Source organism: Dermacentor andersoni, chromosome 4 (assembly GCF_023375885.2).
Source record: "Dermacentor andersoni chromosome 4, qqDerAnde1_hic_scaffold, whole genome shotgun sequence".
NCBI lineage: Eukaryota > Metazoa > Arthropoda > Arachnida > Ixodida > Ixodidae > Dermacentor > Dermacentor andersoni.
The window spans coordinates 60,833,312-60,848,325 of NC_092817.1; the positions used below are offsets into that span (position 1 = coordinate 60,833,312).

At 43.4% G+C, this 15,014-nt stretch overlaps 1 protein-coding gene across 4 annotated transcripts in view; it reads left to right on the forward strand.

Moving 5' to 3' along the window:
• Nucleotides 1-11,361, forward strand: part of LOC126536186 (WD repeat-containing protein 48) — a 70,735-nt gene extending 59,374 nt beyond the window's left edge. For 3 of the 4 annotated variants that reach the window (XM_050183072.3, XM_055073846.2, XM_050183071.3), the window contains 2 exons: nt 114-315; nt 3,177-11,361. In XM_050183072.3, the coding sequence (XP_050039029.1) occupies nt 114-315; nt 3,177-3,269 (295 nt within the window). In that variant the 3' untranslated portion in view covers nt 3,270-11,361. Of the gene's footprint in view, nt 1-113; nt 316-3,176 lie in introns of those variants that run through there. The other variant, XM_055073847.2, reaches the window with a different exon arrangement.
• Nucleotides 11,362-15,014: the final 3,653 nt, after the last annotated feature.

A 15,014-nucleotide genomic window follows, 5' to 3' on the forward strand; every position in this document is an offset into this window, starting at 1 on the left:
ATGCTTACAATGCTCATGCTGTTTTCACTGCTTGTTGCACCATTGGATGTGTGGAGACAGTGCAAGAGCAGAAGGATGATGTCTTGTGTGTTGGCCTCTTGCCCATTGTGCAGGGAGCGCCTGTCAGCGAGTGACATGATACAGGTGCGAAAGGTGATTGAGCATGTCTACGAGAAAATCATGGGAGCGGGCTCGGACTCAAGTTCACAGACTCAAGACAGGAGTGGTGACTCCAACGGCACTACTGGCGCCGCCACGGACGATGAGCGAGCTTCTATTGCTGAGGAGAAGGTTGAACTGTTGTGCCAAGACCAGGTGGGTGTGATTCACTTGCCATAAAAGCAGAGCAAGCCACCCTCCCCCTGCTCCCCCCCCCCCCGTCCTACTCCAGAGATAACCAAAATATGGCGGGGGGGGGGGGGGGGGGCTTCCTTTTTTCCCCATCAATATTCAAGATGGCAGCTAAAGATAATGGCGACCACTAAGAGTATGGAATCCAATCTGCACTGTTTTAGCAAGTCCTATTTCTGAATACTGATTTCCTGCTATCTTTATCTTTTTATTCACTGTCAGAAATATCCAAGGATTCCTCTTGCTTCGAACAAAAAAAAATGTGTTCAACGCATTCAGCCCCCAGTGCGTCATGGTCACGAATTTCAGCTTCTCTTGCAATCCAACTTAAATTGGCGAGACATTCGTGCATGTTCTTGCTGTTCAGCCTGTGCCACTGGACGACCTCTATTTCTTGTGTGGTGTATGAGTGATACTGCATGCAAAATGTGACTGTCCTCAACGCTGTCGAACAATGGACAAAGTCGGCGAAAACAATGTATCCCTGTTGGCTTGGATTGGCTTAGATTGGCTTGAAATTCTGGCTACATTCAAAAACAAAAATTCCAGAAACAAACTTTGGAGGGGGGTACTGGCAGCAGGAAAAAGAAGGGTGCTTAAAGAAACACTAAAGGCAAATAGTCTACGTGGACTATTTAAATACCATTCCAGAAACCTCACAACACTTGTTTCGTGCCAAGAAAAGACTTAGTTTACAAGAAAATTGCATCTAAATGGTCCAAATACCTTTTTCGAAATTCAATTCTCCCGTCACCCAACCGAGAAAGTGGTGATGTTGTATACGCCATCACCACCCGTTGCTGCCGCCGGTGAGTAAAACGGTGCCCGACAGACAGCGGCATCGAGCCAAGACAGAGCGGTAGATTCGCCACTGCAGCTGCTTTTTTTGTGAAGTGGCGTAGACTGGTTTGGGCATCCCGGGAAATAACCTGGAAGTTGAAATCTCTGCTACTTGCAGTTATTGCGAGTTTCGCGGGCCAGCAAAACCAGTGCAGCACTACGCGATAACGAAGCTAGTGAAACGCGAAAGCATGGGCTGCGCAGAGTCAAGCGAAAACGAAACCTTTCGACCGCCCGCGTCGTTGTCAAGGGTAATTTCAGTGAGTTCCTTTTTCTAAAAATGATATAGAACTGGATAAGTAGCATTTTATTTCGTGTTTTAGTACAATACAATATTTTTTGCAACGAGTGGTTGAGTACTAGTGACAGAATTTAAGTGAGGAGTGCTTTCGTCATCAGGCATGTGCTTGAATGTCCCGGGGGAGTCTCTAATCATGTCCTGCATTTACCTCAGTTTCTCGATTATTAAGGCACTGTTTGTGATAATATTGACACCTTTGAGATTCTCTAGCACTAATCTATCACTTTAGTTTGACTTAATATTTGCCTTTAGTGTCCCTTTAACCCTTTCGCTGTCACAGACGTACTGGTACGTCTTCGCGCTTCCCCCTCACAGTGTCACTGACGTACCAGTACGTTCTCTATCGAGCGTTCAAAATTTCGTGCCTGAGCGCAAAGCTGGCGCTCCTGGACTGGCCACACCATCTGTTGAATCTTTCTACAAGTTCGTATTTTCGCCCCGCACTGTGTTGGTACATGTATTGAATAGTACGGTGCGACTGCCACTCCCCCCTTTCTCTTTGCTGAGTGGCGCGGTCGCTCCGTGTTCGCTGGATCATGCGTCGCTGCGTGTGGTTATGTGTTCAAGGGTTGTTCTGCTATCTCCGCTGGTTTGAAGGTTTTTGTTTTTCTTCTGTTGGTGTGTCTGCTACGGCGCGTCAAGTTCAGGGGCACGCGTTGCCTCTCCGAAAAGAGACAGACACATGACTCGATTGCTGCTTTTGCTCTCTCGCCGCACCCTCGCTTCCGGCTTGCAGCAGTAAACGTGAAGCCCCTCGAACTTTATTTTAGCCTTTTTCCATCTCCCTCTGTCTTCTTGATCACACAACGTCCCATTTTTCTCCGTTGTGCGGGCGACTGAAAGCGCATCCTCCTTGTGCACGGTTACTTTCGGATGGCTGAGCGCGCGGGACCTTCGTCTGCTCATTGGAGCGGTGGCTCTTCCGATTCAGAATACGAGCCGAGCTCGGATTTGGACTCGGACAGCGTCTCATGCAAGGAAGAGATGAGTCCCGCATCATCAGATTTGGATGTTGAACGGATGTTATAGTCAAGCTGATGATGATGATGATGTTTACTAACAACAGCTGCAGAACACTGAAATGTGCATATTCCATTGACTATGTTATTTGTATACCAATCATAATCAGAAATAAACTGCTATGTTCATTCCCTGTTATGCTCGTTCCCTGAAACCAAGCCGACACTGGGGGTGCGTCACGGCCAGAAAGGTCCCACAGCGAAAGGGTTAATTGGTAGTGTATGGAAATGCAAGATTTGTGGGAAAAGGAAGAGGGGCACTTGTACGAGGGGGGCAGGGGGGGGGGGACTTTATGGTATTTTTACGGTATTATGCTCCTCTGACCAGTAGGTTTCAGGAAGAGCACTTCTTACAGATGAGCTGATATTTGGGCTGTGGAATGACATAGTATTGTGGGCACATCTCACACGGTTGCCTGTTTTTGTTCAGTATTGTTCCTGTAGTCAGGATTTAAACATGGTTGATGTGATAGCTGATAGTACCAGTAATCATAGGTAGGGTGCAACAATGCAAGAACATCTGTGTGTTCATGTTTTGAAGCATATTAAAGCACTCTGGCTGGTCTCGACTGCTATGCACTCCTCCGATGCAGTGATCTTTGCAGTCATGGTGTATATTTGGAACGTAAAAATCAACAATTTGGTCATTATTTTCCCATGTGCAGGTTCTCGATCCATCTATGGATCTGCGAACGGTTCGCCACTTTATATGGAAAAGCGGCGCAGACCTTGTGCTTCACTATCGGCCAGTTAAGTGACACCGGCCGATGGCGTGGAGCCTTCTCCTTCGCAAGAGCTGCCACCGTGCTGTCGGCACCATATTTCTGTGATAGCCACCACTTCGCTTGGACCACAGGGGCCTAGTTGCCACCGGCTTCTTCCTATTCCACCGCTCTTTCTGCACACGACCTCTTCCCAGTCACTGGGAGGTGGCTGTCTGCTCCTTCCCAGGTGGTCATCTTCTCCACTCCAGGTGCCCTGCCGCCCATCACCATTGATGTCATGCCGTCATCTTCGCTTTCTGCTCCCATAACAGCTTGTTGCTGTGTAGTACACAGAGACAGTGACACTGAGCTTTCTTTCACTCTTTCCTGACGCCTTGGAAACGTCCAAGCATGCCCATCAAATGTGTGGCTTGGCGTCTTGCACTGTGTTCATGTGTTCAGAGAGAGCAGTAGTGAAACCTAACTGAATGCAGGCACCTCTGCAGCAGCTAAAACACTGACGTCGGTAGCACTGGAAGCAAGCTTCTCACTCATTTCCTCATATTTGGCAGTAGGGAAGCAACCTGCTTGGTTGTTTACTTAGTACTATTGTCTAACATCAATGTTTCATCGTGTGCCTGCACAATGTGCAGCATGTTTTGTGCTACTAGTCATTCATCAGTGGTAAGGATGACCTCTAAAAATCAGCCCAGCATAATGTTGCCTTGGAGTTTTGAATTGGCATTTTACATTATGCCAGATGTTGTCAAATTAAGTGAGCTCTTTGTTCACGAAAACAGATTTTGATAAATTAAGAATTGGGATCCTTATTTGAATATCAGTCTGATAAAGTGTGCTTGGTAATGTCTTGCAATTTCGCAACAATTTTCACTTTCAACGAGTCAGTAAAAAAAAAAAAAGAAGAATCAGTTCACAGGTTCTTTTCTTTCTTTTAGCAATATCTAGCCTGCAAGTTAAAAAAAGAACAAAAAAGAATTTGCAAATTGCCTTTCATTCTTTCAGGGCTGCAAACAAGTTTCATATGTGTCGTCACCTACCTAGAACAAATGTAGTGCAGACTCATTTTATTCAACCGTTTCTTATCTTTGCAATATATTGCTGTTTGTGTTTCTGTTGCATCTGCCTAGCAGTGAACCATAGTTGTAAATACCATGCAAGCCCCTACTGCCAAGAAGTCCTGCAAGTGTGGTAATCTCTGAATTGCTGCTTCCTGGTGCTGTCTAGCACATGTCCATTACTGCAGAAGTCCAAGTTTTGAAAGCTGCTCCGTCAGTAGTCTTCGTGTAGCTCCACTGATGCAGCATGAACAGGCTTGTCAGCAAATATTGACATCGTGTTTCACTCGAAAATGGATGGTATGTGAGGCAAATGTTGTATTAGCATTTGTATGATACTACAAAAGTGCTGGTAACTCAAAAAAGTAGTAAGAGCACCATAGCCAAGCAGTCAGTTTAGAAATAAGTTCATCGCTGTAAGGCTAGCCTATCCTTGATGTGTTAACTGTATTAATGGGAAGTTACAAGATGGTTGTTACGCTGAAAGATATGAAAGAATGGGACCATTGTGATATGCCGTGTTCTTGGGCCTGGATAGCCTATATTGATAGCAATAGGGGTGCGGTGCACTGTGCAACATGTTATTGCTCTTCTTTGTAGTGTTTGACTTCTGACAGAAAAAAAAAGAACTATTTTTGTTGTTAATGGGGCTCACTTAAGAGGCAGCACACTGTGAGTTTTTACATGGGGCTTTAATCATAAAGCCATTTCTTTTTTTTATGGAATATGAACTCAGACCAGTAAACCACTTCAACAGCTGACCACATCGTATGAGCTGTTTGCAACTAGCACGAACAACAGAATATTCATATGGCACTGCACAAAGTGCAGTCACATAGGTCTGGTGTAGTTCTGCAAGTTTTGTGAGCTACAAAGTCATTCTCATTGCGATTGTGATCACCACAACAGTCACATTATAAGTGCTTCTCTTTTCTTGTTTTGCCTGAAAACTGCGAGACATCATCACATGTGTTGACTGGCCGACTGGCTAGAGAAAAAGCAATTGGCGTAAACATTATTGACCATCTATGAGAATTCTGCATGTTTGTACATTGTACATTTGCTGATTTCGGTAGTCTTATTTGTGACAGCCTTTAATAGAATGATTCTAATACATTTGTTTTCCTGCTGAGATGGGCCGTGCACGTCCTGTGCTTTGAGGTATAGAACTCCTGAGATGTAGTGTGTTTATAAGTTGCCGCCCACACATTCATTGCTATTGCAATATGAGATGCATCAGGGCTTGATGAAACGACAGTGTTGTTCATTTTAAGTCTCAAGTCATGTCAGGATCATGCTTGCCTTGCCCATAAATGAGACGGAGCAAAAAGTCGAGTTAGTATGTTCGACATTTGGCAAGCATGTCACTGATTGCCAAATGTGTTGTAAGCAAAGGTTTGATGCAAGTTTTGGTGCTATCCTGCAGTCATGCAACGAAATGAATTATATATGCATACATGTTAAAGGCACCAGTGGTTAAGTGGCCCTTGCAGTCACCTTACACAAGGAAATGGTTTAACATCCCGGTTCAATCTAATTGATGTGCAACATGTCATCACAGTAGTAATTGTGTTGTTGGCTTCAGGACTAAAGACATCTTTGCTGAGCTTCATGAGCTTGGTAGTCAATGATGTCATTGTTGCAGTTCATCATTGATGTCATTGATTATTAATAGAAATGGCTGCCATGCATGAACAATAATAGGTCATTGCCAGCTGTCATCTGGGATGAACAGATGAGGACATAAGAACACAGAAACACACACTGCAATGCCTCCGTACGTGTTCCTCCGTGTTTGTGTCCTTTTCTGTTCTGCACTGCAGCCCAGGGAATGCACAACTAACTTACCAACCTACTCATGCTATTTCAAATAAGTTTGCTCATTCCACTCGTATCCTGGTAAATAGCCATGACTGGCAGATTTCGTTACCTCCTTTCAAGTGTTTCGATCAGTAGATTGAAGGTGATACAAATTTGATGCTTGTATTGTCGAGGGCATCATATGGTGTTTTACCCAAATTCAGTGAGAAGTAAGCACAATGTGGTCAGTTAGTCTTGTTACATGCTCTACCAAATGCTGAAATTGGGTTGGCTTCATGTGTGCAAATCGGGCACATCTTAATATCTTCACACTATACCGACCACCAGACCTTGTGCATTTTAAAATTCTGCACGCTGACTTTTCCACATGGCTGAAATGCCGCTGCTAAGAAGGTTGTCGACTTTGCACTTGAAGGAAGGGAGGACTTACAAGCTGGGAATGAGAACAGGGGAGTATCATTCGCAGACGGGTTTCATGCTTTGTGTACACTTTTTTCATGGACATCAAGCCGCAAAGCAATTATTTCTACTCTATAAATACAAAGAGGTGTAATAGATTTTGGTATTCTCGGCACTCTTTCGCCATCCCTGGCCCTTGCGCCAATAAAACCTGTGTATCATCAACAGTTTTTGGTCACGCTTTATTATTTAAGTACTGTCCTCATATCCCTGTCTGCCTCTTCCAAGCTTATTTGTGCATAAAAGTAGCGTGAGTGCACAACTAGAGAATCATGTTATGAATTCAAGTTATGTTTAAAAAGCTGCTTGCACAGTTTTGCATATCATCTATTCAGGATAAATCTCCCACTGCCCCAGCAATGTGGGGCATGGCAGTGGTGTGTAGCCACTGCAGTCATCTGGAGTGCTTTAAGGGCAAAGCATGCACCAGGCAGATACTGACCATTTTTGGTTGCTAGCACAGGACTCGCCTTTGTAAACATATTTGATTGAAAGTGTGCCCTGAACAGGGTTCCAAGCACCTTTAAGCACCTTTAGTTAGATGGGTTGAACAGTAGAAACAATAAAAATACTTGTTGACACATTGGAACACTTCAGAGAACTCCACGTTTCATTATTTATTTGCCCCTGCATGTTTGTTTATGTGACCTGTAGAGTGTATGTGGAGAGAATGTGAGGGCCTGAGTGCCTGCACAGAGTTGACATGCGTAGTCCAAGGCATCTTGTGCACCGGTTCCACTTTGCACAGTTCACTTCTGTCCAAATCCAAGATGCAGAACTGCTGTATGGCTGCTGAAACAACCTTGTGCAGGCAGCCAGTATGCTAATTGCAGACTTGTTGTAGCAGTGTATTTTAGGTGTTTGTGGTTTACTACCGTAGTTTGTTGTGGAAATTGCATGTACAGGTTTGAGTTGAACCTCTTTAACACATTTGAGTTAAGTTTTTGATGTAATTGTTCCTGTGAAAGCCGCTCTTGCTGTAAACATACAGCGTCAGAGTATGCATGAAAGTTGAATCCTCAGAGTAACATGAAAACTGAACCATGTGTACTTGACAGATGAATCAAGTGATATTTCCGACATGAGCGGGAAGCCAAATCATGCAACCTGCTCTATCTGCATGAAAGCTGGATGATGCAATGTGTACTATATGCGTGAAAGCCGAATTGTGCAATGTGTGCTGTGTTACCCAAGCATTGTGTCACAGCAATTTGTTAGCCACACAGTTGTTTTAGTGCACACAAATTGCTTTCTTGTCTTTTTCAGCAATTTTTCTGAACTGTGCGTCTAGATTTTGCTTCTAAAAGTGCTGCCTAACTTGGACATTTATTGACAAAATTTCTGAAACACTATTTGGGTTGCCACAGTTATTCTCGTTGTTGTACAGGGTGGTCAACAGTTATGTGGCCCAGTATTCCTTGGTTCCGGTGTTCAATGACTACTGGTCAAATGGTGTGTGCCACTGTAGTGTTGTCCTGTATGTGTAATTCTGCATCCTCAGCAATGTGAAAGTCTTTAGCCATCGTGCTAGTCATTCATTCACCACTGCATCTGCCCACAGCAGCAATAAATAAGAGCCTATGAATACTCAAAACTTACAAGTAACAAATGAAATATTGTCCTATTCGATTTGTTTTAAGTAGTCACTATCCTGAAGTATGGATATTTTTGTAATAACTTTTTTATTTTTCAGAATCGTCAATTGTGCTCAGTCAAGCATAAAATAGGAGTAAAAGTATGATAAGTATTGTCCCCACAGATACAATAGGCGTAATGCGTGAGAAGTTACATAGGGGACCAAGCGACGTTGCTCAGGAAGCCAGACTTTAACAGCTAAACCATGTTCATTCACACTCTCCAAAATGTCCTGGGTATGCTGGCAAACTACATATTTGTTCCGAATGCCCTATTATTGCTTTTAATAAGCAAGACTCCACAATGTACAATGTAATGATAGGAACTTCCTAACATTATTAACACTAGGATGTGAATATTGTTTTATATAAACAGCTGTTCACTACTTGAGAACTATTCTAAAAGTACTGTATATTTGATTCTCTTCTTGCACGAGTAAATTCATGTTTAATTCAGTTTGAAATATTACCAGGGCTATTTTTTTAAGGGTCCGATCAGTTGCAAAATGAAAACCATAGTGAAAATCAAAACTACTTTATTTGGAACATTTAGATACACTTTCCAGCTACTTCTCTGCATAGTCGCCGCTCCACTTGAGACATTCGTCATAGCATGGTACCGAGTATCCTATACCCTCGTCATAGAAGGCAACTGGCTGTGCTTTCGGCCAATTCTGTATGCTGGTCTGCAGCTCGTTGTCTGAGTCAAACTCCTGTCCTCCTAGCCAGCATTTCATGTGAGCAAAGAGATGGTAATCGGAAGGAGCCAAGTCCGGGCTGTACGGTGGGTGATCAAGCACTTCCCATCGAAAATGCTGCAGGAGCTTCTTTGTTGCAGCTGCACGGTGCAGCCGCACACTGTCATGAAGAAGGACAATGCCTGATGACAACGTTCCTCTTCGCTTGTTCTTAATTGCCTTTAGTAAACGTTCAAGAGTAATGCTGTACGAGGCTGCAGTGATGGTTGGGCCACATTCCATGTATAACACCAAGAGAACACCATTGCTGTCCCAAAACACAGTAGCCATGCACTTCCTGCTTGAAAAGGTTCGCTTGAACTTCTTTGCTTTCGCAGAATCAGAATGCACCCACTGTTTGGATTGCTCATTTGTTCCTTCAGTTTTGAAACGGACCCATGTCTTGTCCCTTGTGACGATTTTGTTGAAAAAATATTCTTCATCCTGTTAGCACTTGAGAAAAGTTAAGGCTGTGCCCATTCGCTGCGTCTTGTGATGGTCGGTCAGCATCTTGGGAACCCACCAGAGTTCGCGGTACTGGAGTTTCTCATCCACGATGGTAGAGAGAGCTGACCATGAAATTTTTGGAAACTAATCACTCAGCACAGAAATTGAGAACCAATGATTTTCTCGAATTGCCTGATCCACTCGCTGAACAGGATCATCAGTTGACACTCGCTTCCTTCCCCACCCGCCTGCATCATTAATGTCTGTGCGTCCTGCTTCAAAGTTCCTGCACCATTGCCACACTTTGCTGTCACTCATGAAAGTTGTACCATACACATTACTCATGCTATAAATTTCGGCTTCATTACACCCCTCAGCACGCAGAAATCGAATGACCGCACACACTTCATACTTAGTGGGACACTCTATTGTCCGAGGCATGTTTTCATGCTCACTGCGCACTCAGAATTGACGACTGCAGCCTCATGAAATCGACGTGCATACTAGAGACACTGCGCAACACGTCTGAGCACAGGGTCATCGGATTTTCACCGTGGTTATCATTTCACGATCGATCGGACTTTGAAAAAAATAAAAAAATAATAACCCTTGTACTATTCACACACCCCTAGCAAAAGCACAGCCCTAGCATAGCCATCTTGTACAAGCATGTCATAAGGCCCATATAATACTTGCATGAAATAAGGACGCTGCAAATGCATATGCATGAGAGTACCACAGAACCTTACTGACACATTCCTCACCAACACATTTCTCTGTTTCATAACACTGATGAAGCCTAGTCCCTCTGTGACACTAGCAGCTTGTTTTCTCAATGCATTCCTTGGCTAATACATCCTATTCGTGCAGTCTTATAAAAGCATTGTAGAGGGTTTCTGCTATACAGAATGCTTTTCTCTAGCTGCGCCAAATTTTTGAAAATTACTTATTGCAGATAGCACAATCCTAATCCTTGATCTAAATTACTCAATCAGACGGCCATTACTTCTATGGGAAATCAAAATACTTAAATAATTAGCATAACTATGTTAGCGTGTTAAATATTAACATTACGGCCACTATTTCAATCTACGAAATGTAGCCGGTGAGTTTGCAAGGCGTATTCACTTCGAACTAATTCTCAGGATTGCACCAGTTTCGAGACATTAAATTTCGAGTTGTCCAACAAAATGTATTGGTGTCCCAGTTACTTTTGTGCCTCAGTGCATAAAAAAGCGTTTTTTTTTAAGAATTAACTGCTAATGCATTTCGTCGGACATTTTGAAAATTAATATCTCGGAACTGGTGCAGTCTGGAGAATTCGTTCCATATCCGCTTGTGGACATGCTGACAGTGGTGAATGACGAGAGTGGCATGAAGGTTGCAGGCTCTTGCAACTTACAGCTGCTTACAGCTGCAGATAGTGCGGACCTATGCATGCAACTGTATCAAATATGTGCGAGCGAAGCTCATCTGCACATAGCATGAAAAGTGACAGAGGAGTATCTCACCGGGGGGATGTTGCGCACAATAGGCCTATGAAAGGGAATATCTTGTCAATATTCAAATGAGTACTGCAGAAGTGCAAGTTGTGGCAAATGTGACTTGTTGATGCAATCTAAGTTCTGTTAAATGAGATGTCTGGCACTTCATTTTACCTCAAGAGAAAGACTGAGAACAAAATCAATTGTTCCTTTTCATATTGGTTGACTGTGTACGTATGTTTGTGTGCCATAGCACGGCGTCCATTTGCAACACTCATCTGCGTAATAAAAGATGCTGCACTTCGCCGATTTGTGCACACGTGTAATTCAGAGGCGCATGTCGAAGGTTTGGTCACAGCTTTATCATGTCGTGTTACTAGTCAGAGTGGGTGCAAAATGGCGAGAACTGTGCTGTTTGTGCTGACATGTGCCGTCACTTCCAGCAGCATCTGTACTCGCTTTGAAATAAAATTAGATTTTTAATTTTTTTTGCCTTGTCTTACTGTGCTCACTTCACCTGTTGCACAGGGGCCTCTTTTAGCATCTACGGCATTGCTGATGCTTGTCGGTAAGTGATAAGTATTTTTGGATTACAAAATTGAATTTCCGCTAAATCTAAATTGCTCAGTCTGAAGTGACAAGAACAGAATTATCCAGATATTGGCGGAGTCGTATTACCCATTCCTTCATGCTGCCCTGTAGTGACTTACCTTTGTATTTCATTCATGGTTCAGCTAAACTGGTGAATTCTTCCTGCTTGCTTACAAAAATAAGCTGTTTTTTAGCCTAACTGTAACCACTTCGAAGCCTACCCTTTTGAACTTTTGTGCCACACAGGGGGCCACACAGAAACCATTGCTTTGTGGCCATTCCATGCGATTAAAACTTTGGCAGTTTTACCACGGAAGCTCCTATCTAAATACTACATAGGATTGGAAAAAACATTTCCCGTTTTTATCAGGTTTGTCACATTTAAATTTGTTAGTCTATGGACAATAGGAGCAGATTTTTTCCCCGGGGCAGCATTTTTACAAGAATCATTGAAAACTGCAAAACTTTAGAAAACTGATGAAGCATTAAGCTTACAATTCAGCAATAAAAAAATTTGCAATTCTAAAGTGGATGAAACATAATGCACCCCACTACATACAAGTTTGCAAGTAGGATTTTTACAGAACTCTTGTATGTCAAATTTGTCCAGCTCAAGATTCTCTAACAGGTGCAGTCTACAGAACTGGGATATCTGTTTTTGGTGCAGAGTTACAGATTCATGAACTAGATGTGCTTCAAATCATTGATGATTTCTGGCAATATATTTGTAAAAGAAATTGGGCCCTATATTGAAATTCTGCTTCTCTACTGTAAATTTTATCCTAATTCGTTCGGCGGTTGTATAATGAAAGCATTACTGCTTCTTTTATTTTTTTTTTTCACATGTATTTGGAAAGGAAAATCGGAGTTGGCTCTGAAGTGAGGCCTCCTCTTGCACCTTTGTTACTGTAGCACAGTGGCTAAGATACGCCCTCTCCCCCCTGCTCCCCATACCCAACCTCTCCCTCTTAAAAGGGCCCTGAAACGTTTTGAACGTAGGAAACGTTCGTGATCTGTCGTAGACGCTGCCGTGAACATACGAGCCAAATAATATAGCACTGCATGCAGCAGGGAATCAATCTGCTGTCAAACACGGTGGAAAATCACTTGCTCTTGCTTCCACGATGTTATGCAGAGTCATCAAAAGCAGCTGGTCCACCAACGCGCTGATTTTGTTATCGCTAGACCGCGTTCTCAGTAGTACATAACTGCTGATTTTGAGTTAAATAAATGAAAAATATATATGCCTGCGATCTGAAAAGACAGGAAAAGAATTTGATCATTGCACTGGGCATAGCTGCGCCTACAGCGCATAGCCTCTGAGACAGCAGCGGTGTGCTGCGTAGTGTAGTTTACCGCGGCCACCATAGGGTGTCGCGACACTAAACCTTTAGCCAAGGCTTTGCCCTCATGGTTTCTCTGCTACGTAGCTTCGAGCGCGCTAGTGGAGACAAAAGGAGCAAGAAATACGGGTGTGATAACTCCACGTATAGTGAAGTATTCGAAAAATTTTTGTTCCACGAGATTCGTGAGAAGACGTCCTTTGCCGTAGGTTCAGCGCCGGTGCTGACTCAGCTTGTTCTGCAACACATTTGCTGTTTCGCTAAAGTGGCATGCCAGAACTTTAACCAATTTGTTCCTGCGTGAAAGAGCCGCAAACAATGTGCACTCCCGCACTACTTGCAGACATGCAGCGATGCATCCTTTACAGTAAGCGAACACCAGAGCTGCCTGCGAGAGCAGGGCGGGTGGGCGTTCTTCATAGGGTGCAAGCAAAATATTGGGGATGCAGTGTGCAATGTTAGTGCAATATCCACACCCTAGGTAACCAAAGGGAATAAAAGGGGAAGCAGTGTCTTATATAGATTCAAAGGAAACCGAGCAATATGTTTCTAGCCCCGCAAACAAATTTTAACTGTGCAAACAAAACCGTTTATAAAAATGTAAGCGTTGGTTTTATTGGCAGTATAATTGCAGTAAGCATTCGCTTACTAATTAAATTGACAAGCATGGTGTCAGGCACACGCAGGCATCTCACTCGATGACTGCAAGCACACACTGTCGCAATGATGAGTGCAAACAGAGGGGAGCAAATGCTTCTGCTGTATCTCCCTTCCACTCATTTCCGAAACTTCAGATTACGCAACCTCCAGCGCTGGGTGCACGTGAAGACAACGCACATGCAGCCACCTGCCATCCCAGCTTAAGGATTCTTTGGCCCCACCATATAGATTAAATCTAATTAGATAGGGCATGGTGGCGCGCGGCTGGGCTAGAGGTGGAGATGCACACTGGATCAGGGTAGCGCGTGCACCCCTCTCTCTTGCACACATGACAAGACAGCATGCATTAAGCCACCAGCCTTCTTGGCTCACACCCACAGCATACAGGATGCCATAGGACCTTATCGCACTTGAACCTTATTAGAACCTCACAGCAACGGCAAAACTTCGCATGAACGGTTCATATATATACTACAGCCATAAAATGTTTAACAGACCTCAGACTAATGCATTTCTTTCACTTGCCTGGAAAGCCTTCGATAACTTGCAATAAATACTTCCATCTTGCTTGTCAAACCACTGCTTTGTGGCAGTTTGAATGAATCTGCACAAGCTGTTATATGAAACAATGAATTTCAAAGCACAATCGGACACCAAAATTCGATTTTTGTTTACGATGAGGTTATCAGTTCGCGCTGAATGATCCAAATAAGAAGTGGTGGCTTGTTCCGACCTTCGGGAGTCTTGCACATCCACACAGCCACGTCATAACTCGTTGAATGAACTAATTAATGTAGCAAATGGGGGACATTCACTGCCATACACAATCACTATTCTACTGCGAATTTCTTTGATGAAACTTCTTTGGTGCTCCGGTACTCAAGGTCAAGATTGTGGGAGGATGCTAGGTACTGGTTAACACAGAACGCTGGCATAACTGTATATATCGGCACTGCGACCATGTTTGGCTGGATAGATATGGGCTGACCATAGGCTGACCATATGGGCTCTTGGAATTAGTAACAGACGGCGGCATTTTTCCACGGTGCTTGTAGCGTTTTTCTGTCAGTTCTGCGAACCGCGGTGGCAATTTTCTGTGGAACTCCCACATCAAGAATCCTGGTGCTAGGAGCATATCTGGAGATCTTTCAATCAATCTGTGCCCTGCAACTCACTTATGTGGACAAAAATCGTGCAACATATGCATGCAGAATGTGTGTACATGTACACACACACAGTTCAGCTATAACCAGCAACTAAGTGCTTTGTCCTAGGTTTCCAAACGGACTGTTCAACCACACCAGTAAACTTATTACTTTCACATTCAAGGAAATACCATATCTTCACGTCTACAGGCAGTGACAAACCTAGTTCAAAAGATAAACAACAAAATTTTAGAATATTATGAGCTATTGCAGATGCATTTAACTTGTCAAACACCGGTTCCAGTATAAGACAGTAAGTCCTCTGATTCAAGTAGAATGAAAGGACTAACAGAATTAAAGAGGTTGACAGTTGTGTCCCACAAATAAATGAAAACTCGGGAG